Source organism: Notamacropus eugenii, chromosome 6 (genome assembly GCF_028372415.1).
Source record: "Notamacropus eugenii isolate mMacEug1 chromosome 6, mMacEug1.pri_v2, whole genome shotgun sequence".
Taxonomy (NCBI): Eukaryota; Metazoa; Chordata; class Mammalia; order Diprotodontia; family Macropodidae; genus Notamacropus; species Notamacropus eugenii.
This window is the reverse complement of record NC_092877.1, coordinates 202,031,850-202,056,921: the sequence shown is the minus strand read 5'-3', so window position 1 is coordinate 202,056,921 and position 25,072 is coordinate 202,031,850. Positions and strand designations below refer to the sequence as shown.

Here is a 25,072-nt window from a genome sequence, read left to right as displayed (position 1 = left end):
AAGTTAGTCAGTTACCCATAATCATGGAGCCCACTTGGTCTGGGGAATTGCTTGGACTCTTGACAATTTCAGCACTCTCTACTATGCTGCATATGAGGAACAAGTTTTAAAGCAATGTGTCTCTTAACTTCATAGAGCTCATATTGTGACAGTTTGAAGAAAGACTGCCCTTGCTTTCTAAACCAGAATTCTTTCCACAACTCCATGAGAGATCTCTGAGGTTCCTTCCAGTTCTTAATCTATGTTCCTATGATCAGTTGCAACAGGATGCCTCTCTCTTAGGTTGATCTGAATGTCATTTATCTGTAATGCATTAAAATAATGATGAGTGCCATATTTATATGGTACTTTAAGTATGTATAGTGTTTCTATATTATGTAATTGGATACTAACTGAAACCCACTATAGAAGGTACTTATCACCGCTTTACAGATAATGAAACTGAGGCTTAGTGAAATTGATCATTTGTCATCACATATTTGGTGTGAGAGATAAAATTCATTTCCAGTTTTCTGATTCCCAAGGCCAGTGCTCTTTTCAGGATATCACACCAGCTTATCTTTCATCATCTTAATTCTGCATAGTTAAAAACTATTTCATAATAGTTTTCATGTCCACAGTGACAATTTTTTAAAAAAGTTAATGAATAGATTATCACCTTAACATTGTTGATAGTTGTAAATATAACTGGGCCCAAAGCAGTATGTAATTAATAAAGTGCCATGTTTTAATGATGACTCCAAACTAAGAAATTTTTGTTCTTTAAAAAAAATTATTTTTGGTTTTCGACATTCACCTTTATAAAATTTTGGGTTCTAAATTTTCCCCCTTCTTACCCTTCCCGCTCCTCAAGACAGCATGCAATCTGATATGGGTTATACATATATTTGCACATGTACAATACATACATATAATAATATAATACATACATGTACAATCATATAAATGTATTTCCACATCAGTCATGTTGTGAAAGAACAATCAGAACAAAATATGCTTCTATCTGCATTCAGACTCCATAGTTCTTTCTTCCATCATGAGTCTTTTGGAATTGTCTTAGATCACTACATTGCTGACAAGAGCTAAGTATATAAAAGTTGGTCATTACATAATGTTGCGGTTACTGTGTACAATGTTCTCCTGGTTCTGTTCATTTAACTTGGAACCAATTCATGTATGTTTCTTATGGAACGGGAGTATTCCATTACATTCATATGCCACAACTTGTTTAGCCATTCCCCAATTGATGAGCATCCCCTCAATTTTCAGTTCTTTGCCACTATAAAAAGAATTGTCATAAATATTTTTGTTCATATAGGTCCTTTCCCCTTTTTTCTTTGATTTCTTTAGGGTACAGACCTAGTTGTGATATTGCTGTGTCAGAGTATGCACTCCTCTCCAGAATGGTTGGAACAGTTCACAACTCCACCAACAGTTTATTAGCTACATATTTTCCTTCCTCCTTTCCAGCATTTGTCATTTTTGATACATGTGAAATGGTGTCAAAGAGTTGGTTTAAATTGCCTTTCAATAGTTATTTAAAGCATTTTGTCATATGACTAGATGTCTTTGATTTCTTCCTTTAAATCTTTCATCTTTCAATCATTTATCAATTGGAGATGACTGATTTTTTATAAACTTGACTCAGTTACCTATGTATTTGAGAAATGAAGCCTTTGTCAGAGAAACTTGCTGTAATTTTTTTATATTACTTCATTGTCTATGGTACTTTTTAGCAAAATGTGGTCTCTCTGATTATCATTTTTAATTAGGTCTATTTTTGCTTTTGCTTTGTCTGGGATCATGTTTGCTACACCTGACTCTTTTTTTTTTAACTTCTGCTGAAACATAATACTTCAGCCAGCTCTTCTTTAACTCTCTATGTGTCTTTTTGTTTCAAGTGTGCCTCTTGCATGCAATATTGTTGGATTCTGGTTTCTAATCCATTTTGCTAGTAGTTTCTGTTTTATTGGTAAGCTCATCACTTTCACAGTTATGATTTCTGTGTATTTCTCTCCATCCTATTTTCTTCTATTTATCCTTCTCTCTCTTTCTTTTTATCCTGTCCCTCTTCAAAAGTCTGTTCTCCTTCTGACCACTGCCTCCCATAATCCACCCTCCCCTTTTTCACCTCCTCCCATCTCTCATCTTCTTTCTTCCTACTTCCCTATTGGGTAAGATAGATTTCTATACTGACCTTAGTGTGTGTATATATATTTTCTTCCCTCTGAAACAATTTGCCCTCCACTATAAAAGTTCTTCCTTGTGTGCCTCTTTTATATACGAAAAGTTTCCCCATTCTACTTCTTCTTTTTTTTCTTTTCCCAGTACATTCCCCCTTCTCAACCCTTCGTTCTTTTTCTGAGATTGTCCCAACATAATCAACTCACACCCATGACCTCTGACTATATGGACTTGTTCTAACTGTCCCAATAGTGACAAGACTCTTAGGAGTTAACATGTATCACTTTCCCATATAGGAATGTCAACAGTTTAACTTTATTGAGTGAGTCTCTCATGATTATCATGTTTCCATTTTTTATGCTTCTCTTGTGTCTTATGTTTGAATGTCAAATTTTATATTCAGCTCTGGTCTTTTAATCAGTAATGTTTGAAAGTTCTCTGTTTCAGTAAATATCCATTTTTTCCCCTGAAGGATTATACTAAGTTTTGCTGGATAGGTTATTCTTGGTCTTAATCCTACTTCTTTTGCTTCCCAAAATATCGTATCCTAACCCCTCCACTCCTTTAATATGGAAGGTGCTGAACCTTGTGTGATCCTGACTGTAGTTCCATGATATTTGAATTGTTTGTCTCTCTGGCTGCTTGCAATGTTTTCTCTTTGATGTGCAAGCTCTGGAATTATGCTGTAGTATTTTGGGAAGTTTTCATTTTTGGATCCCTTTCAGAAGGAATAAGTTTGTCCTAGGAATAAAAAGGATATTTACCAAAATATAGAATTTACCACAAACAGGATCTTTACCAAAATAGGGAAAGAACACTGCAGAAAGTGTGTGTGTGTGTGTGTGTGTATGCATGCACGCGCATGTATGTGTTTCAAAAATGTTTGGGACGAAGGCGAAAAGTTCAAATGGGCCAAGAATGTTGATTCATGAATTTAAAATATTTTGAACACTGATGAATTGACATGTTAGAATGATTTCATGATAGATTCTAAACTTGTTTAACATCTCAGTTATATGTATAATCTCCTTATTGGAATACTGATGATAATTCACCAGTTTTAGTCATCAAAAACTATTCTGATCAAGGAAAGTCTGCACAAATTTAGGATAAATAAACAACCCTTCCTTGGTATTCAGGGAAAATTAGCTTATTTTCCATCTCTAATTCACTTGATTGATATTATACTATCAAATCACGAATTAGATTATTCACAATAAGATAATTTTCACCAGCATATTGAAGGAACTATAATAGCAAAATTAGTTGGTATTTCCCCAAAAAACAAACATTTTTATAAATACCCATTAGTATTTGTACAAGTTATTTTGCTGGACACCAAGGATTAAGAAATAGAATGACAGCTTCTATCTTTAAGAAATTTACAGTTAGTCAACCGATTATATATATATATACATATATATTATATATATATATATTTGGGGGGGCCTACTGTGTGCTAGGCTCTGGGGATTTAAGTACAAACAATGAAACAATCTCTATTTGTATGTATTTACAATGGGAAAGAAATATAATGGAGATAAAATCTGCATAAAGAAACTGTACTACAAAATAAAGTCAAAGAAAAGTGAAAAATTTGAGAGTAACCTGACTTCTAACTAGAGACAATCAAAGAAAACTTCATGATGATGGTACTTGAGCTGGGCCTTGAAAGAAGGGTAGAATTTTATCAGAGATTAGGAGTGACAGTAGATAAGTGGTTTGGATTTTTATTCCATGGATTCCTCAGTGAGGAGTCACTAAATTTTTTAAGGAAGGGAGTAAAGTGATCAAAACTGTGTATTGGGGAGATTTCTTTGACAGTTGTGTGATGGATTGATCGGAGCCAGGAGAGCTTTAGCACACTATTGCTATAGTCAGAAGAATAAGAGTTTTGACTATGGGAATGAGGGAATGGGAACAAGAAATGTGAAAGATGATGACAACTTAAGCTTAACATGATGTGGCAACTCTAATATGACAGAACTGAGGAAGAATTAAACATGTCTTCAGTTGTTAAATGTGACTGAATGACCATCTAGTCACCAGTTTTTTGTCCAGTTAAGCAAACAAATGTTTTTGTATCTATCTGCGACAAGTTTCTTTCTAAGGATCATTATGAGGAAAAGCATGAGTTATACTATTTGAGTCCCACCCCACTCCCCCAACACATAGTTTCTCCATCTTTTTGTCTGTCTGACCATCTGTTTCTGGGACTGGGTTTTGACTTAAGTGCTGATATCAGAGTAATTCAGCACTTTTAATGATCCTATTCAGGCTTTATGAGCAGTGGTTTTTCAGTTGCTTATGATTTCATTATTTTGCAAAATACTCTCTTAATTGGCCCCTTACGTTTGCATTTATTGTGTTTCTAGAACTTGAAACAAAGGGGTTTGGAATATTAAATGTCAGATCTTCATACAGAGCTGAAGCAGTTATCCCATTCTATTCTATTCTTACAATGCATCAAGAACCACATAAATCTTATCTGATGAAAAATACTTCTCATATTATAATACTTGTTTCCAAGGAGCTCAGAGTAATTCAGCCTCACCTCTTTTCCATTCACTTTACATGTAGTGTTTGGGGAGAAGCAAAAAAGAGAAAATGTGTTTTATCCACAACTTCAGTTTAGCTGTGCGATTTATGTTAGGAACTCAAAGTAGTGTGGAAAGAGAATTTGGGTTCAAATAATCTGTTTACTGATGTTTACTTTCAGCAAGGATTTGGGCAAGTCATTTAAATTCTTTGGATCTCAGTCTCTTCAACTGTAAAAAGGAAAGGATTGGACTAGGGGTTCTCTGAGAGATCTTTTTCAGTTCTATACAATCTTATTCTCATCCCCCCATCATTTAAATTAGTATTTTCCTCCTCTGTTGCAAACAACTCATTTCATAATTAAGATTAAAGCACTTTGTTTATTAAAGACTGTTCCGTGTGTGAGAGTAAGGGGTCACCAAAAACACTTGAACCTTGAGTTGTTACTTCTGCATTGACTGGAATAGATTCAGTCATTTGACTTAGAAAATCCAAGCTTGTTTGCTTTATTACACATGATTTTGCTTTTATATTCATATTGTCTCACTTTAGTCCTCCTGTGTTTTTAAGGAAGTATGCATGTATATATAAATTTATAGTCAGTATGTAGGCATATATTAACATATGTGTGTGTATGTGTGTATCTCATAGAGAAAATTTGTCTATTATCTGTAAATAGTTTGTCTCCTGGGACAAGACATATGTAGATATGTATGTATATACATATTCATCTCTATTACATAAAACTGAGTATATACATATATGAATACAAAGTGCACATATAACATGGAGAGGACAGAGAGAGAGAGAGGGAGAGAGAGAGTTTTCTTTGAATAAAGGCCAAACTTGATGTGACCATGGATAAAGGCAAGGAACCTCTTAAAGTTTCAAGTTATCGACCACTTGCATAAATGAAGGAAGTTTCTACGATTGAAGTCCTCCTAGATTTTCACGCACACACACACACACACATACACACAGACTGTATGCAAACACATACATAAAATGTATGTAAATTAATAAGATTTGGTAAGCTTTTAACCTACTAGATCTTATGCGTTCAAATGAATTTTGTTCATTTTTTAACCCCAGTTGGGGTTTATATTGGTGGGATGGTTTGCCATTTCCTTTTTCAGCTCATTTCACAGATGAGAAAACTGAGGCAAGTTAAATGACCCTGGGCAAGTGTCTGAGGCTGAATTTGAACTCAGATCTTCCTGACTCCAGGCTCTGCGCTCTATCCATTTTTCTACCTAGCTGCCCTTTCAAATGAATGGTACCTTTCAAAATGTTCACTTTGGGAAGGCATATATTTATCTTAATGATGCTAGCATTAAGATATTTCAGAAACATCTACTTAAGAGTTTTCTTCTGAGTCACTTAAAGGCAACTCAGAAAACCACATCTCTCTGATTATTTTAATTACTGCTTCATTTCTTCCAGGAATTCTACTTGACTTTGGGGTCAAGCTGTGTTTTTCTTTGAAACTCTGGTTGTAGGTATTTTAGAATACTCTTTATTTCCTGGGTTTGTGTCTTGGGTATCCCTATCTCCAGAACATGTTCTTATCTTGGAGGCTTTTTTTGCTTTGTTAGGACTTTGTATTATGGCCAGGCTCTGTGCCCTTCTGGAGGGCATGTTGGGAACTTAATCGGTCTTGGTTTGTATTTTATTGAATTTTGTTGCTGTTTCTCTGGATATTGAGTTTTAGGTTCTAAAGGATCTCAGGAATAGCTAAGGTGGGGGAATATATAAACATTCAGTACATTCTAAGCAATTTGATCTAGAGTGAATATCTAGTTGCTGACCTCCTGGTCTGAGGTTTTCAAACTTCTGACCCTAGTTTGGATCTGGATGGGAAAACTAAATTTCCGTTTTATTGAAGTAGCCATAGACCCCAGCTCCAGTTATCTAACTTGAAGTTTTTGTAAGCTTTCTGCCTTGATCTGAGCTCCTTGCCCTGGTCACTTAACTGTAGACATTAGCCCTGTTCTGTGGATTTAACATATAACCCTACCTCAATATCAGTGCCATATAACTGCTTCTCAGTTTTGTTCCTGCCCTTGTCTCAACAAAGAGCCCATGGGTAGGTCTCAGTTGAATCCACTGGCTGCTCATTACAGGGTAAAACAGGACCTAGCTACAGATCCCTTCCTTAGTCTAAGCTATGTCCAAAATCTAGTTCTGGAGTCAGAAGGATAAAGCTGCTAGCTAGCTTCTGTTCCTACTCCCTGGGATGGAAATATCTCTCACTGTGTTTTCTTCTTGGATTTCACAGCTCAGACTAGGGCTTTTTCTAAAACTTTGTTGCAATAGTTATGGGGAAAAGTGGGATGTCCTGCTTCATCCTAATCCACCATCTTTGCTGGTTTCCACTTCTGATAACTTTAATCATATTCTCTATTTGATCCTATCATACACGCATTAGCTAGTTTTATCAGCCACTTCCTTCAACTTGTTGATAGGATGGCTCTGAACAAAACATATCAAGTTCCAAAAATCAAATCTGCTTTCAAATATATATTACCATTTAGGGTGTTTAATTAAACTTTAATATTAAATATTAATAAATTTAATAACTTTAAATTTAATTGAACTCTCAAAGAGGAGATTTAAAAAGGTTGTAAGTAATAACAGCATTGTTGGGGTAAGTGGATAGCCTCCAAAAGACACTCTTTTGAAGGGGCCCACATAACTTTTAGTACATATATTAAAATTTTTCATTATGTAATTTTTACATCTCATTAATTTATTCTAATGATGTTCAAGAAGTACTGGAGAAAACAGGTATACAGCACACATATGTGTGTATATTGTGTGTATGTGTATGTTTCCATATGTGTTATTAATATATGTGTGTAACCTATCCCCTTATCTTTCCAGTTTTCTTATATATTACTTCCCTCTCTGCACCTGCTCATCCTTAAACACAATACTTCATATCCTGTCTTCGTGCCATTGTATTGAATGTCCTTCATGCATAGAACACTTGTCTTCCTCATCTCATCTTCTCCTTTTAGACTCCCTAGCTTTCTTTATGACTCAACTCAAAAACCTTCTGCCCAAGATGTTCTTAGTCTACATTAGTCTACATTGCCACATACACACACCTGTTAATGCCTTCCCCTCCAAGGTTGCCTTTTATCTAATCTGTATCTTGTATATACTTACTTTTGTACCTGTTTTCTCCACTATTAATGATGATGATGATGATAGCACTTACTACATGCCAGGCACTTTGGTAAGCACATTTGTTTCTCAAAACAACCCTTATATGTAGGTGCTATCATTATCCCTCTTTTAGGAAACTGAGGCAAACAGGTTAAGTGCCTTGCCCAGGGTCACACAGCTAGTTAGTGTCTGAAGCCAAACTTGAGTTCATGCATGTCTGACTGCAGACACAGTGAGTGCACTGTACCACCTAGATGTCTCATTACATAAAATTTAAACTCCTGAAAAACAGGGACTGATTTTTTTTCTTTTGTATCTTCATGGCTCACCTAGATGCCTGAGACATAATAATAAATGGTAAATAAGTACTTGTGCTTGTTGATTGATTGATTAAAAAAACAGGTGAAGAAATGTACTTAAGTGAGGAAAAGTATTTCCACTTCTAGTCAGTAAGAACTGTTCATTAAAAACTGGAGAAAAAAACTGAGAGATAGATCTGTGGAGTTTATCCTGGGTAAACTCATCAACTTGTGTCATTTTTCTACTATATTTGTGTAAAAAAGTATTGTGTGTGCTTATGCTAACCTTTAATGTTGTCCTGTAGGTTGCCTGCCACTACTCCAGGACATAGAAGGGTTGATACAGGCTCTGCCATGAAACCGAACTTGAAACAATGGAAACAACTAATGCTCTTTGGGATATTTGCTTGGGGTCTCCTTTTTTTAGTGATCTTCATCTATTTCACAGATAGCAACACTGTGGAACCAGTTCCAAGTTCCTTCTCATATGTTGAAACTAAAAGAATCCTGCCTATCCAAGGAAAACAGAGATCAATTATGGGGGCCATGCATGACCCATCCTTTTCTGAAACCATTGATGGGAATGAGGTGCTTCTCAATGGAGACCTTTTTGATTCATTTAACTTAGGTCCCAATAGCCTTCAGAAATGGACTGAAATGAAAGACGGTTTGGAAAATGAAGAGTTTTTTCCTTCTCAGACAAGAAAAAAATCACCACGCCTTTTCTATCAAGTAGACGATGACTATTTTTTTACTTTGGGCCAACCTATGTCACGCAGTCATGGCCAGCAGATGGTGAAGTTTGGACCCCTCAGTGAGGAGCTTCAGCAAGGGGGCATTAGACACAATCAAAAGAAAATGATCTCAAGGCACAAGAGAAGCCAGCAGTTGCCCCACTGGGACAGACTCTATTCCACCATGTCTAAGTCCTTTCTGTACCGGCTTTGGAAAGGAAATGTCTCTTCAAAAATGTTAAATCCACGCCTACAAAAAGCAATGAAAGATTATCTCACCACCAATAAGCATAGGGTGAGGTTTAGGGGAAAACGGAACACCAAGCTGACAAGGGAACAGCTGTTGTGTGAGCTCAGGGACCGTGTGACTGTGAGGACTCTGGATGGAAAGGAGGCCCCCTTTTCAGACCTCGGCTGGGAGAAGCATGTCCCTCAAGCACCCCTCAGCAAACTTTATCCTCAAGGTTTTGGTAGCTGTGCAGTAGTCATGTCTGCAGGTGCAATCCTGAACTCCTCCTTGGGGGAAGAAATAGGTGAGTTCAAAAAATTTTCCATTGGCCATTTTTTTTGCAGCAATAAATGGGTAATCATTAGGCTACTGTTTGAGATACTTCAAATATAGATCCTGCTGACCACAATACTATTGATGGCTATTTCTTTAATTGAGTCCTTTTTCCTCACTGAGACACTGAGTGCTTGATCTGTGAGTTCAGCAGAGATTATGGGGTCATAGATCTACAGCCGGAAGGGACCTCAGAGACATAAAAATTATACTAATTATTGGTATTTTGTTAAATGTTATAAAATGGCATTTACATAACACTTTAACATTTGCAAAGCAATTTGCCTATGTTACCTTATGCAGACCTCACCTGTGAGATGGGCTCTATTGTTATTCTCATTTTACAGATGAGGAAACTGAGTCTCACAAAGCTTAAGGGACAAGGGACTTATTCATGGTTATACAGCAGTGAAGCATCAGAGGCAAGACTTTGAACTCAACCATTTTAAGGTCACCTGCTTTAAAGATGAGCAGGCAAAGTCCGATGACTTTCCCCAAATCAATGAGCTACTAAGCATCAGGAGTGAGCTCTGGACACAGGTTCTCTGCTTCGCTGTACCAGGCTGAAGAGATAAAGATATTCTCAGAATTAAGAATGTAACTTACATAAGGAGTATGAAAAGGTACCTCCAGACTCTGAAGAAAATAGATCTTGTTCCCTCTGCTCTTTCATTACCCCAGCTTCAGGATTCAAAGTGGAGTAAGAAATGGAAAGGAACTATTTGTTTCCTGGTCCCAAAGAGTTTTCTTCGCACTGTTAACCATAAGATTAATTTTCCCTCAAAAACAATACTGTGTGTTGTGGTTAGATTCCCAGACTAATCCACAAAATTTGTTTAACCCATGAAACATCTGAATCATGGGAGGAGCAAATGAGAGGACAAGTGAGCAAAGACTCCAGAGGGTAATGACACATGAAGTATGTTCATTATAGGTGCGACACAGGTTAAATAGGCCTTTGTGGGCTAGCTGGAGCCAAGAATTTAACAGTCATTATCTAGAGCATTGTTACCATGGGAAAATGAATTCACAGTTCCAAACACCTGACTTTTGAATGACTTTTGCAACATAACCCTTTAATAAATTGTGCTGCATGCTATCACACATATTCACAGACACACACACATTCCGCCAAGATTTTTCCTGTCAAATTCCAATAGGAAAATTGGATTATGTACCTACCATCTAATCTATTTTGTTTCTTTCGTTCAATTTATTAAGCAGTCACTGGATGCTAACGAGTATGAGAAATATCAAATTTAGATAAGTCACAAATCCTGCTTTGTTAGAGTTTAGCATCTAGTAAGGAGTAAAGATACCAACGAAGGTTATAAGGATGCACAATATTGTATAATGAGGGTTTTAGAGGGGTAAAAAAAATAAGGTGCTAATTGGAGTGAAAATAGGAAGGTAAAGTAGTGGAGGAACATACTACTTGATTTAGACTTTTAAGTTTGGGTAGGAATTCAATGACATGAAAGGAAAGGAGGTCATCTTACAAGTACAAGGAATAATGTGAGCATGGATGCAAAGGTGGAAAGAATAGAGGGTGTGTCTTAAGCTAGAAGCTGGGGATGGCAAGGATGGTGAGAACTTTGACTAGAACATAGAATGTGTGGAGATAGCCTAATGCTAAAAAGGTACTGTGACTCCAGACTGGAAAAGTTTTGATGTCAGATGCAAATAAGTTTAAACTATTCATAGACAATAGAGAGTTACTGAAGATTTTTTCGAGCAGAGTAAGACTTGGTTAGATTTAAATATAAGAAAAATTAGTCAGAAAACAGATGGATAAAAGTTATATTGCAACTGAACCAAAAGGAACATTCATTTGTAAGTGTCAGGTAAGTGTCAGGTGTCAGGTCAAGAAAGAAAGAAGTGAGTGCCTGTTTTCTATCTTTGTGATTTGACTGAAGTTCAAGTCTGAGGAATGGAATCCCTGTATTCTCATGCTAAAATTACCTACTGTTGATCAGTTTCTCAAACGTTCTAGAATGTATTTCTGGCTAAAATTAGGTCAAGGTGGCCTCAGGTTTTTTCTTTTTTCTTTTTTCCAGAAATAAGCAGTGGTTTGAAAGTTTGTGGGGGAAACATCAACCTCATCATTCCTTCTCTTATATGAGGACCAAATGTAATGAAAAAAATAGAGATTTTGGTGTTATATTCTAAAGCCACTGTGTTCATTACTGTTCTTATTTGGAACTCTTTGCATCTCTTTTTTTTCTAGATTTAGTTTCGTATCTTCCACCTGACTGAGTCAGGAAATCAGATCCTATGGTATGCCATAGGGGATCTGTGAGACCATCTAGTGAAAGCTGTGTTTTACACAAGAAGGAATTGAAGAACCAGACAAGTGAAATTTTGACCCTGAGGCATAAATGTTGATAGGCAACATGAATAATTGGAAAGAGAGTTAGGAAAACATCTCACCTTTAACACATCTGCACTGTATGTCCCTAGGCAAATTCCCTAACATCTTGGTATTGTGGGGCCTAAGTGTAGGCAACTCTCTTAAGACTTTAAATTGCAAAGAAGATGCTCCACATTTAGGAGTTTTACTAGATAAGTGAAGTCACAGGCTCAGCATTTTCCCCATAAAGATTATTAGAAGAAATCCAAGACTCCAGTCCCTACGCTTTGACTCCATTTATTTCCATTATACCACACTGTGTCTCGACAGTCTATTTTCTATAAGAATTCATTAGGGAGGAAATTGAGTGGTTCCTAAAGGTACAAAAACACGTTGAGTTTTATCTCACTTTAGTGTGTTGGCCTTACAACCTGTATATAGGTTTGAATTCTAACTCTATTGGCAATTAATAGCATAAGTTTGGGTAAGTCAGTTTAACTTTTCTGGGTCTGAGTCTCTGTTTTGTCTTCTATAAAACGGGGACAATCATGCAACACTCTGCACTTCAGGGATTTTGTTTTTTGGGGGTTTTTTTGAGGAAAATGCTTTGTATCTTCTAAAGTGCTGTACAAGTGGGCTGTTCTTACTTTCGTTGTTCATTAGTTTCTCTTGTGTCTGACTCGTTATGACCCTGACTGGGATTTTCTTGGCAAAGATACTGGAATGGTTTGCTATTTCCTTCTCCAGCTCATTTTACAGATCAGAAAACTAAGGCAAGTAGATGGCTCAGGAGAAGAAAGTGAGGCTGGTGACCTTACACAGCTCTCCCTCGCTGAAAACAAAGTCAAGTGCAAGTCATGTCATCATTTCTCTGATGTCATGGTCCTCTTCGAAAACGAAGGGCAGATAGAACCACAACTACTGTTCATGATTAGTCATTAGGTGAATTGTAGCATTCTAATTAAATCACCCTTTGGAAACTCTGTTGTGTGTATGTATGTTTTTAAACTTTCTGGTTTCCTTCAAATAAATTCTTCCAAAAATTCTCTGTGCTAGTGCCCTCCTCTACAATGTCTATTCACATATGTATATAATACATGTGCATATTTATTAACAGCTTAATTAAATTTTTGGATATAGGTAAGCTTTTGTTTCTCTTAGTCAACATCTGTTCAGCAGTATTAAATGCTGGAACCCCCCTCTCTGCCTCACCCCAGTTCAACACTCGTGGAATTTAACAACAGCTATAAAACTCAGTATTTATGTAGTCCTTTCCTCCAAAGAACTCAGTCCCTTGGACTATATAGTCAAAATCAATTTTATAACCTCCCTCCAGGAACTAGGCAGGTATAAGGGAATCAGATTTGATGTTCTCTATTTGAAAGCTAAGGATGGAGGCTGAGTAGGTGAGAAACAGAAATTCCCCAAGGTCATGGCCATATAATATATTGATGGCAAAACTAGTACCAGCACCTACCAGTCCAGTCTATAGAGAAGTCTCTAATATACTAAAACCACAAATCTGACCAAGCAAGGTAATCTTAAAAAAAAAAAATACTAAATTTCCCACTATCTCCTAAGGCAGAAACTCATTTCTGATGGAAGTTCTTCTGTTGGTTGCCCTTTAGCTCCCTCTTGTGTTTTTTACTCTAGGGATACAATCTGAAAGTGATTTTTTCCTCTTCCAGACTGAGTCATACATTGTAATTGTTTCTGAAAGCAGGAAAGTGTAGTTGTTGTAAACACGATCAACTTGAAGAATGTGTTATTTTAAAAGCAAACAGAACTGTTTTGGCAACATGGAAATTCTTTCTCAGTGTCATAAGATGTTATTTTCCTCCATAACATATAAACAGTAATCATTTGTTAGCCTTAGCACCTCACCTAGCAGTCCGGGAAAAAGGAATTGTAAAGCAGTGAAGCTAGTTCTTGCTCAGTCTTCTAATGTTTTGAGTTGGAAAAAAAATTAGGTTTTTAATTTTTTTTAATTAAGATTCAAACTGGTATATGTGGGGCCAGGTACAAGAGGGTTTCAGCAATTAGAGAATGGTTTGATGTCATGTAAACCATCCTCTTCTGAGAGAATTTGGGGAAAAGTAGGGGAAAAAACCAATGGATTAGGACAGAGGAAGCCCGACCTTTCGTCCTGGCTCTGTCTCCAGCTCCCTGGGTCATCTTGAGTAAATTCCTTACTTCTCTGAATCTCTGGTCTTTTCTCTATCAATTGCAGGTAAAGAATGCCTTCCATTCTAAGGAAGACTATGAAATTTTAAAAGTTAATAATCCATGCAAAATTAGATTCAAAGTGGTTTACAAATAAGATACTAGTTGCAGAAAGGATAAATCATTAAAGGAAGTTTCATATCAGTAGAGTTCTCTAAGTTGAGGAAATCACAAGTCCCTAAAAACAAAAAGAAAAATGCCAGTATTATTACATTTTTTGTTATGACTTCTGCTATAGGGTAGTGATCAATCCAGTAGCCCACAGCCCAAAAGGAGAGAAGTAGTGTGTTACAGCAGAATTAGCACTGAATTTTGAGTTAGAAGACCTGATTTTAAATCCTGGTACCATCTCTTACTGCTAGGGTAACCCTGAGGGAATCACTCAATGTCTCAAGCCCAGTTTTCTCATTTGTACAAAGAGTGGGTTGAGCTAAATGGCCTCTAAAGTCTCTTTCAGTTTAAAATCTCTGAGATTAAATTGTTGCACACAGTAGATAGCAGAAAAATGAAATCTAATTTTACATGAATTATTAGCTGGTCAAGTGAGGTTTCTTTCTAACTTTTATCTAAACTTCCATAGCCGGACTCCTCCTATCCCTTCTCCCTCTAATTCCTTCTGTCCTCATTACATGCTGAATTTCCTACTTTATTACATCAAGCAGCTAAGATTTTCTCAGTGCAGGTAAGCCATGTCAAGCAGATCTTTGCAAAAGTTGAAAATTTCATCACCTTCTGGCAAAATCTCATGGTAAGTCTTGCTATCCTTTGGATAGTAAAGTTCCATGTTTTATTATCAGGCCCATAGTTTGAATTCTTATCCATCCTTTAAAGCTCAACTCAAATGCTACTTTCTGCATAAAATCAACTTTGGTTTTTCAATGACTTTTCCCTCAGATCTCATAGAACATTTTGCTTTTCATCTCTCGAATCTACTGTATATTTTTCTTTTCTTTTTCCTAATTTAATCTAAAATTTAAAAATTTTTAGTTTTACTCTGAAGAACATTTTTCTCCCTCCCACTTGCCATGCAAAAAAGAAAGAAAAGAACAAGAAAACTCTGAAAACAAGCATAAATAGTCCAACAAAACAATTTCTCATATTTTTCATCTCCAAAAATATCTTATTAAATGCATTTACATTATGTAATACTATCACTATTAACTGTGTTTCTGTTTTGTGTAAGTTCCATGAAGGCAGGGCTTGCACAAATTTCAAATTTCTCCCAGTATTTAGCATATACTAGTCACTTAGCAAATATCTGCTGAATTGAATTTAGTTACATAGACTCAAAGTGTAGAGTTGGAAGGATCAAAGAACATTTTGTACAAACCCCCCATTTTACAGATAAGGAAACTGAGACTGAGAGAGGGTTTTTTGCTGGTTTTTCCACCATGGTCACACAGATGGTAAGTAGAAAATCCAGGTCCTTGTTTTGTTTCTACTCCAAATTCAGTGTTCTTTCCCACCACTTTTTGCTGTCAAAAACACCAAAAGATAGAATTCCCTGCTTTGACTATTTCATAGCTTTCCTTTTCATGTATAGAATTAGAACATGAAGAAAGATGGAAAATGTAGATGGAGACACCTGGGAGTTAAAAGGGGTCTCAAGAAGTTACTGCTTTTTAAAAAGCTTTTTGATCCCTAAGGGCAGTGCACTTGTCCCATCAATTCAAGTAGTCATCAAATAACCATGTGCCAGGAATGAAATATCATCTCTTCCAAAAAACAGAATTTTTCCTTTCCTTTCCTTCTCCCGGCTGGTATTTATTGTTTGCTTTCATTTTGTTTCTATATATGAATAGATAGCATCTTTCTTCAAAGCCTCATTGGGAACAAGGTTTCCAATAATTGTTGTTGTACAGTTGTTTCAATCATGTCCAACTCTTTGTGACCCCATTTGGGGATTTCTTGGCAAACATACTGAAATATTTTGCTATTTCCTTCTCCAGTAATTGACACAACTATAAAACACAAAGGTATACTTTCAGATTTCTCTCTTCCATATGCCCCTTCGAATCAGACTTTTTTCTTCTTTATCTTCATCTGACTCCAATCTCATACAGCTTTAAGTAGTTAAAAAATAAATACCCTCCCCCCAAGAGAATCTGTTATTTCTGCCTCTGCACTTACTACATATTCAACTTTTAGTGATTCAGGTCAATGCCAACAGGCAATTTCTATGTACCAATATAAAAGAAAAGTTATAGATGACTTAAACTACTAAGGTAGATGTAGATTTAGGAAAGCTACGTTTTAAAGCTCAGAAATGCATAGTGGAACATCTTTTCACAGGGAAAAACTTCACAAGATGTACAATGATTTACATTTATTCACTAAATAATGTGAAATGCACCTACTGTTTGAAAACCATAGGCATCTTAGGCTAAGGCTAGATCTGAGCAATCAGTATATAGAATAGCTTAAGACTAAGAGCCTGGGGCTATAAGTTGTGATCCTGGTGCCATCACTAACTGTCCAAGTGCCTTTGGACTTCAGTTTCTGAATTTGCAGAAAGAAAGTTTTAGACTAGATAATTATATCCAATGTCCAAGCTCAGAGGAACCTTAGAGATAATCTGGAATTAAAGTAAAGCTCCATTATAGTTAAGATTCCATGACTCTGCATGGTGGCAAACTAACTGATCAGTTGAGTCAATTTGGTGGGGAAATCCACTAATAAAAGCAGTTATCATTTGTTTAGATTAAATGATTGGTTGTTAGACTGAAGCTTTTATTTTAAATATTAATTGCTTTTTTGAGACAAAGCTAAATACCTAAAATTTCTCTGAAAGTCAGAAAACTTAGGGTTTTATTTGTTTGGTTTCAGAAAAATGCAAATAATCTCCTTAGAAGAAATCATTCCAGAAATTTATTGCTAAATCAGTTGGTCAGAACTCATCTGGTTTTTGGAATTAAGAACAAGAATTGAAATAAGATGCTCTCCATGGTGGGTAGCTTCCAGACCAACATCATCTATTTTAATCCATAACATAGGTGAACTATTTATGCTATGGGAAAACATCATGCAGTTCCATGCAATGCAGTACAACAAACATTTAGTAGGCATCTATTATGTTCTGGGCACTGTGCTAAGCCCTGGGAATATGAAAGAAAGACGGAAAGGAGAGAGAGAGAGAGAGAGAGAGAGAGAGAGAGAGAGAGAGAGAGAGAGAGAGAAGAGGGAGGGAAAGGAGGAAGGAAACGAAGGGAGGAAGGAAAGAAGAATAGGAAGGAAAGAAAGGAGGAAAAGAGAGAAAGAGAAAAAAGGAAGAAAGAAAAGGAAACTCAGTCTCCTGATTTCAAGCCTTCAAGAAGCTTACAATCTAATGGTGGAAGATAACATGCAAAACAAAACTAAAAAGTAGAGATAGAAAGGGGTTGACACCAGCGAGCACCAAGGCCAGGGGCATCATGTTCTATGGACCTCAAATCAAATAGAGCTGCAGATGGAAAATGGAGCATTAGCTGTAAAGTCTGGATCCCTTCTCTGTAAGGACAGACTTGGGAGGAGTTTAATATTCCACTTTTCAACTCTCCAGTCAGAAGAGGAGGGATGGCTGAGGGAGTTAGAAAGGTACCAGGTATCTAAAGCTAAATTACAAGTATGATGAAAAGATTTCCTGGGATCGGTTTATCCTGGGAAGGGAATTGTATTCTGTGGAGTTCAAACCAAATGGAGCTGCAGATGCCAACAGCCACATAAGAGAATTCCCTCTAAGACTTGAGAGCAATGAGGGAGAAGGCTCAGAAATATATAAATATTTTATCAGGCTTAGAAATATATAAAATGGAAAGCAGCTCAGAGAAATCTAGTCCAATTTCCCTACTTTCTGAGGCCCAGAGAGGTTAAGTGACTTGCCTAAAGTTACATAGATACTAAGGATCAGAGGCAAGATTTAAACCCAGATATTTAGACTATAAAGCCAATATTCTTTCAATTGCATCATACTTCTGTGGCACTGACAACTTCAGAGAATAGGGTGGTGGAGTAAATACATGTTAGGACTCCAGCAGGTAGTGTTTAGTGTCAGAGGGTCTCTGGTGGCAGTAGCCATTTGTATTTATAGGTCTGTACTAGCTAGGAGAGGAGAGGAGGGAAAGTTTGATATTGTGCCCTGAGATTTGGTATATGTTGGACCTGGTTAGGGTATTCTAGAACCAGGGACCTTTCATTATGAAATGTTCTATTCTCATTTCCCTACTGTTCATATTTGGATACTATACCTGCAAATTTTAAATCTGGTCTGGGAGTTCACTTGCTAATATGGATTCAGAAACACTCCTCATTTGTAAGCTACTTAAGAAAAGTATTTTCTTGATGTTGTTATTTTAAATACCACTTTTACTTTCCATGCTTCTCATCCTCTCTTTCCTCCTCTGTAGAACCCTCCCCTGGCAAGAAAATAATGCAGTCATCCAAAATTAATAAACATATTGACTATTTCTGAAAATATATTCTACACTTGTAAGTCCACCACCTCTCTACTGAGAGTTGAGAGGCATATTTCAATGCAATAGATTGCTTTGTAAAAGGAAAAAATAAACCCTCTGATTGAAAGATTCCAAACCCTCTTTACTGTAACCTATACAATTCTACTTGTTCATGTCCATAGGAAATTTAGATTTGTGGGACAATTTGGTATAATAAAAGAAGTAAAACTGTTCTGACTTCAAATTGGGACCTTAGCTAAGTTGCTTCTCATCTCTAGACCTTAGTTTCCTCATCTATAAAATGAGGACATCAGACTAAATTGTTTTCAAGCTCCACCCTCCAATCTGTTGCTATATAGAAGCATATTTTTTGGCAGATGAGCACTGAACACTGTCTTCAACATGTTCAGGGCTTTAATAAATGATAGTTATTTTTTAATATCATATCCTCCAATTAATAGGAAAATTAAGAAATGTGTGTCATTGAAATAAAGTTAAAAGTCATACATTATATAACAGATCTAGTCTATTGAGTCAGAGTATCTAATTGCTTGATATAAAGTATTTTGAGCATAAAGTCATAATGGTGGATTTTTTCATCTTCCCTTAAGTTAGGCAAGAATCTGTAAATTTGCCTTTTAATAAAAATAATGTTGGAATATCCTTTTCATTTTCTTTTGACACAACTGCCAATTTCAGGGTTATATTAAAATCAGGTTTAGTGTGAGTTTCAATCGCAATGTCAAAAACACTAAATTATGGAAAGGTTGAATTGAAAATTTTAATTTCTCGTTGAATAAGAGGCATTGGTATAGTGGCAAAGGGACAGTCTTGGAGATGGAAAAATTTGGGTTCATGTCCCAGCTCTGACAATATGTTATGATGTTAATCTCTCAATGCTTCACACAAGTCTATAAAGATTCTAAGTTACAGAAGAATTGCTGATCTGTACTTACACAAAAGTTACATACATTGATAATATCATACGTATGGACCAAAAGAAAAGAAATTAAAGAATTCAGTTCAATCTAGAACATTATAACAGTGGTTTATCAAAGTGTGGTCCATGCACCTGTGAATATTCCTTTTATGTGACCCGCAAGATCAAAATTGTTATCGTAATAATCCTAAGATTTTATTTTTCGATTAAAATATTCCTCTTTTCCAACTACATATGAAGTCAAATTTTCTTCATATACTCCAATCAAAACAGCATATTGTAACATTGAACAAAGAAGCTAATATAAGAATCCACCTGTCTTTAAGCCAGACATTAAAGAGATTTGCAAAAATACGTAAAACAATGCTACTTTTGTCACTATTCTTTTATTTTAGAAAACATTTTTATTAAAATGTGTAATTTATTAAAATATGCTAACATGCAATGGATCCATTACTTTAAATGAATTAATATCTTTTTTAAGTTGTCATTTTTAATTCCCAATAGGTAAATATTGATAGTTATAACCTATATAAATACAAGTTCTTTGAGATCCTTAAGAATTTTTAAGAATATAGTTTGCATCAGAATCAAATGTTGACTAACTGGTTGTAACTTCTTAGAGACAGGAAGTATGATACAAAGGAAAGAACACAGTGTTTAGAGTGAGATTAACTGAGTTTATTCCTAGCTCTGCCTCTTCCTAATTCTATAACCTTGGGCTACTCACTGAGACTCTCTGACCCTCAGTTTTCTCATATGTAAAAATGAGGAATTTAGATAGTGTGATCATCCAGAGCTCTTCTAGCTTCGAATCTATGATCTGCTGCTACTGATCTGCTTACTGTGTGAATGCATAATAAACAACCTTTAAAAGTACTGATTCATGCTCTTTCCCATGCAACCTTCATGAATTAACTATACCTCCCAAGTCTTTTAGTTATGCGCAGTTCTGTTGACTTGGAGGATGGAAGACAAAGAAGATCCATACCACAAATCCACTTTGATATCTCAAAATTAAAGATTATCACTACAGTGAATTTAAAAGAATATGAATGAGCAACTGTTGCCATGTTGATTTTTCCACCTATAATAAGAAATTTTTATCAGAAAATTCTTCCAAGTAATGATATTAATAACAATTACATGAAAATGAGTTAATTTTATTATCAGTAACTCTTCATCTTCAGATTTGGAAAAATTGCCATAATTTTAAAAATCTTAATAAATGTTCATTGATTGCTTTTGTTTTTATATCACCAACATTTCTTCGAGTGCCTTTTTTTATCCCAGAGAGCTGTCACATATAAAAAAGAATTTTTTTTAAGAAAAAAAAGAGGAAGAAGAGAAAAAAATTAGAAAAAACATTCAATATGTCCAAAAAATCTGATAATATGTGTAATGTTCCACACCCATAGATCTCTCATCTTTTCAAAGGCATGGGGTGGGGGTATCTTTTCATGTCAAGAGGATTGTTTGTTAACAATTTCCCCAAGATTCTGTTAATCTACAAAAAGAGAAAAAAGCAAACTTGTCACTTATGTGCCCTTAGATTCTCATGATGCAGTTTTGAGGTTTAACTCTGCTCCTACACATGGTTATGAAAGAGATGTTGGAAATAAAACAACCATGCGCATCATTAATTCCCAGGTAAGACCAACGATCTGTGCATACAGATGTATATTGGATTATATAGGTACAATCCATGCTTGCTAATGTTTATACATCTCAGTATTCCCTAAGTAAAATGAATTGGGGGTCAGTAAATGAGAAAATAGAAGCAGAAAAAATAAATGACAGGCATGAATTCTACAATGTTAGAGTGGGAAGGCATTTTTGAATAATATCCTTCATTTTCTAGGAAAATGGGGGCTAGAGAACCTAGGCGCCTTGTCTAATGTCACATAGCTAGCCACTAGTAGTAAGAGGGAAGTTATGCTTCCTGATTCACCATTCAGAAACCTTTCAGTACACTATGCTGGCAGCTGCTATGAGTTGACTTAAGAGAAGACTGATTGGTACATGGAAGACCAGAATAGGAACATTCCAGAAGGAAAAGTAGTAATAGATATGCGGGCGGGGATGGGGGGGGAGAAAGCATTGTATATGTTCATGGATATGCCTGAGAATGCTGTAACAGTTGCTAAATTATATTTGCATAAGCAACCTAGAAAAACAAACAATAAAAGAAAGCATGGTGACCGAAGATGGGGGAAGAAAATGTAGGATGATAAAGAAGCTAAAATGAGTTGAATCATAGTACTAACACTGTAAAATTATGATATTATTGTGGACATAACACCCAGCTTCTCATTAATGTGAAGCAGTGTAGTATAGCATTTTGAATATCATTGTTTAAATCGTGCCTGTGATGCTTACTACCTATGTGACCTTAAGCAAATCTCCTTATTTAATCTCCTTGGTTTTTTATAAAATAAGGGGGTTAGATTAGATAGTCTCAGAGGTCCATTCTAACTCTAGAATCCTATGATTTCAATGGAAGTGGGTAAATATAATATCTTGCATGTTCCTTTTATAGGAACAAGAAAAAAATCACTTTGCCTACTGTGTAAACTAAAAATTTCACACACACCTGGTTAGTGTAATGATTTCATTACATTACTAAGCCTTTAAGTTATTTGCTATTTTGAGTGTTTATTGAAAAACCACAAAGAAACCTGACATTTGAGTAATTGTAAGTTTATATGTACATTTGTAATGTAATCCATACTAAGACTAGTGTTATGTTCTGTTTGTAATTCATCTCATGAAATCTGTAGGATGGTACCTTATGACCTATAAATTTTGAATGAGAATAATTTATTTTCTGAAGCTCTTAAAATAAAAACTGAGTATTCTGTGAAAAATAAAAATAATCAATTCTGAATGTTTCAAAAATATTTTTAATCCCACTGATTTATAACAAAGCTATTCTTAGAGCCATAGCAGGTATTCTATCTTGCAATTAGTATTAGAAAATACAGAGATACAGAGTTGTTGAGTGATTTATCTTGCACAAGAGGCACAGGTAAAGATTAGCCTTCTTCACAGTTCACCGAGCCTACAGCAAGTGGAGAAGCAAATTCAATATATTTTACCAAAGATATACACATATACACAAATGTGTGTATATATATATATACATATATATGTATGTATATATATATGTGTGTGTATATATATACATGTGTATGTATATATATACACACTTGTGTATATGTACACACATATATACATACACACATATATATTATATATATACGTATATAATACATATATATAACATATATATACATATGTTGTACGTATGTGATTACAAGGGTTTAGTCCTTGGTAAGACAGCGTGGATTTCCGTGCTCAAAGGGCTACAACAAGTGAAGTATTTCTTTATTCTAGGGTGTTTTTCAGGCAGGGGAGATTTTGTGACATTACTCTAGAATAGCCTCCATGACCTAGTTAAGTGAGTAGCCAATCCAAGATTCTAGCCAAAGTGCTGCTACATGGTAAAGCAACGGAATGAATGCCAAATTTAAAGTCAGAAGACTTTCTAATTCTAGCTACTGGTGTCAACTTTAGGCAAATCACTTAATCTCTCAGTGCTTCCATTTCTTAATTTGTAAAATGAGGAAGTTAGACAAGATGACTGAACTCTAAGGCCTCTTCCACCTTGGAATATCTGAATTTATGGGAGATTGTGTTTTCTGAAAAGTTGCAGCGGGGTAGACCTCATATAGGACTGACAAATGTCTGTAAAGAAATAGCAGAAAAGATTGGAATATGGAAATTCATCTTCTTAATCCAAATTGACTTGGCCCATTAGAAAAGACCTGCAGGGAATAAAAATCAAGGTGGTTCATACTATTTTTATTTACATGGATGAAGAAATGAATATCCAATATATTGCTTCTGCAGGGGTTGTTTTATTGTATTTTGTATTTCCAGATTCTGACAAACCCAAACCATCACTTCATTGACAGTTCATTATATAAGGATGTCATTTTAGTAGCTTGGGATCCTGCTCCTTACTCGGCAAATCTCCACATGGTAAGACTAGCCTATTTCTTTTCTCTTGGCCTAGCCAGCAGTCTGACAATGTTGAATCAAATTTCTTTTCATTCACTGAGATGAGTATAGCCTCTGGCTAATTAATAGTGGGAAACATGAACCTGCTTGAGGAGCTGAATTGTACTGATCATGTAACTACACTGATACATGATAATTATTAGCCTATTAGTAAAATGTTCATCTTCTTCCTTTCCCTGTTCCCATCAACTGTAAAATGCCAAGATGTTCTTCTGAGGACTCCTAAATATCCTGGGACTTGAATTAATTTAACTAAGATTTTCTCATTTTTAAGGGTTTACCTTCTACTGACCTACATCTATGAGATCCATTTAAAGGACCTATTAACAATGAAAATAATCAGCAAGGGAATGCAAATTCTTCTATCACTCAAATTTCATTATCTTAACATACCATTCATAACTGTCTGTAATATAGCTGATTTGGGTCCTACCCCAGACATTTTTATGTTATTTGATAGAATGATAAAAAGGTCTTGTTTTGGAGTTAGAAGATCTGGCATATTGTGACTCTGGGCTCATTAAAACTTTTGAGCCTCTGTTTTCTTAGCTTTTAAGTAGGCACAATGCTTATGCTACCTGTGTCATTAAACTGATGGTCAAATGATATGTACTAAGTAAACTTTAAATTAAAAGACATTGTATCTATGAGAACTGTCATTAAGGTGTTCTGTTATCACTTAAATCTCAGATTTATAGGATCAAAAGATTCAATCAATAAACAGGCATTTATTAACTGTTTAAGGCATTGTGCTTAGCACTAGGGATATTAAAATGAAAGTGTGACAGTCCTTGTAATCAAGGAAACTACATTCTAATGGGTATAAAATTAATAAGGTAATAATAACTGTAAAGCCCAACTTTTATGATACATGCACTATCTAGTGGTTCTGTGTACTATGTAAATTATATTATTTTGAATATAAGTAACAACAGCAGTGGTGACATACTAGCTATGAAAATACAAGCAAGCTATATATATATGATATCAAGGTTGATGATACCATGGCTGTATGAGGTCAGAGGATAAGGGGAGGATGACAAACAGCTATTAGCTCCCATCTGGGTTGTATCTTTTTTCTAGCCTATCTCAACTTTTTTGATTTTCATGAACAATGGGTTTACCCTCCTACCATGACACTGTTCCTTCCTCTGTTCTGCATAAATTCTAAATAGCCCCTGATTCTAAGAGAGCCTGACACTCCAGAATAGTCAAATCCAATTGGTGTTCCTATCCCAGAGAGGATGTGGGCAAATTGGAAGCTACATATCCATATACTCCTTTGCTCAAATTATGAAGCAAAGAATGAGAGAGGAGAGAAAATGAGTCTGGTGATACTCTGTCCCCCTCTTCCACCTTCCTCCTGCCTTTCATCCAATATCCTCATGGATTTTCACTCCCGGGAGAGCTGAGCAGACTACATGCGGCTGTAGTTAGGGCCCTTTTATTTTTCTCTTTCATCTTTGCTCCCAGATTGCCCCAGGAATATATACGAGATGTTCACTGCACTGTTTTTTGTGAGACTGTGTTGCAGGGGATTGAACCTGCTGGCACTGAT

At 35.7% G+C, this 25,072-nt stretch overlaps 1 protein-coding gene across 9 annotated transcripts in view; it reads left to right on the top strand.

The window, feature by feature from the left end:
• The window catches only part of ST6GAL2 (ST6 beta-galactoside alpha-2,6-sialyltransferase 2), a 172,098-nt gene that overhangs the window by 65,891 nt on the left and 81,135 nt on the right, over positions 1-25,072 (top strand). For all 9 annotated transcript variants that reach the window (XR_011969848.1, XM_072621786.1, XM_072621785.1 and 6 more), the window contains exons 2-4: positions 8,498-9,459; positions 20,984-21,081; positions 23,374-23,475. Coding sequence is in view for 8 of the 9 variants with exons in the window: in XM_072621786.1 (XP_072477887.1) it covers positions 8,498-9,459; positions 20,984-21,081; positions 23,374-23,475 (1,162 nt within the window). In the remaining variant the exon portion in view is untranslated. The remainder of the gene's footprint in view (positions 1-8,497; positions 9,460-20,983; positions 21,082-23,373; positions 23,476-25,072) is intronic.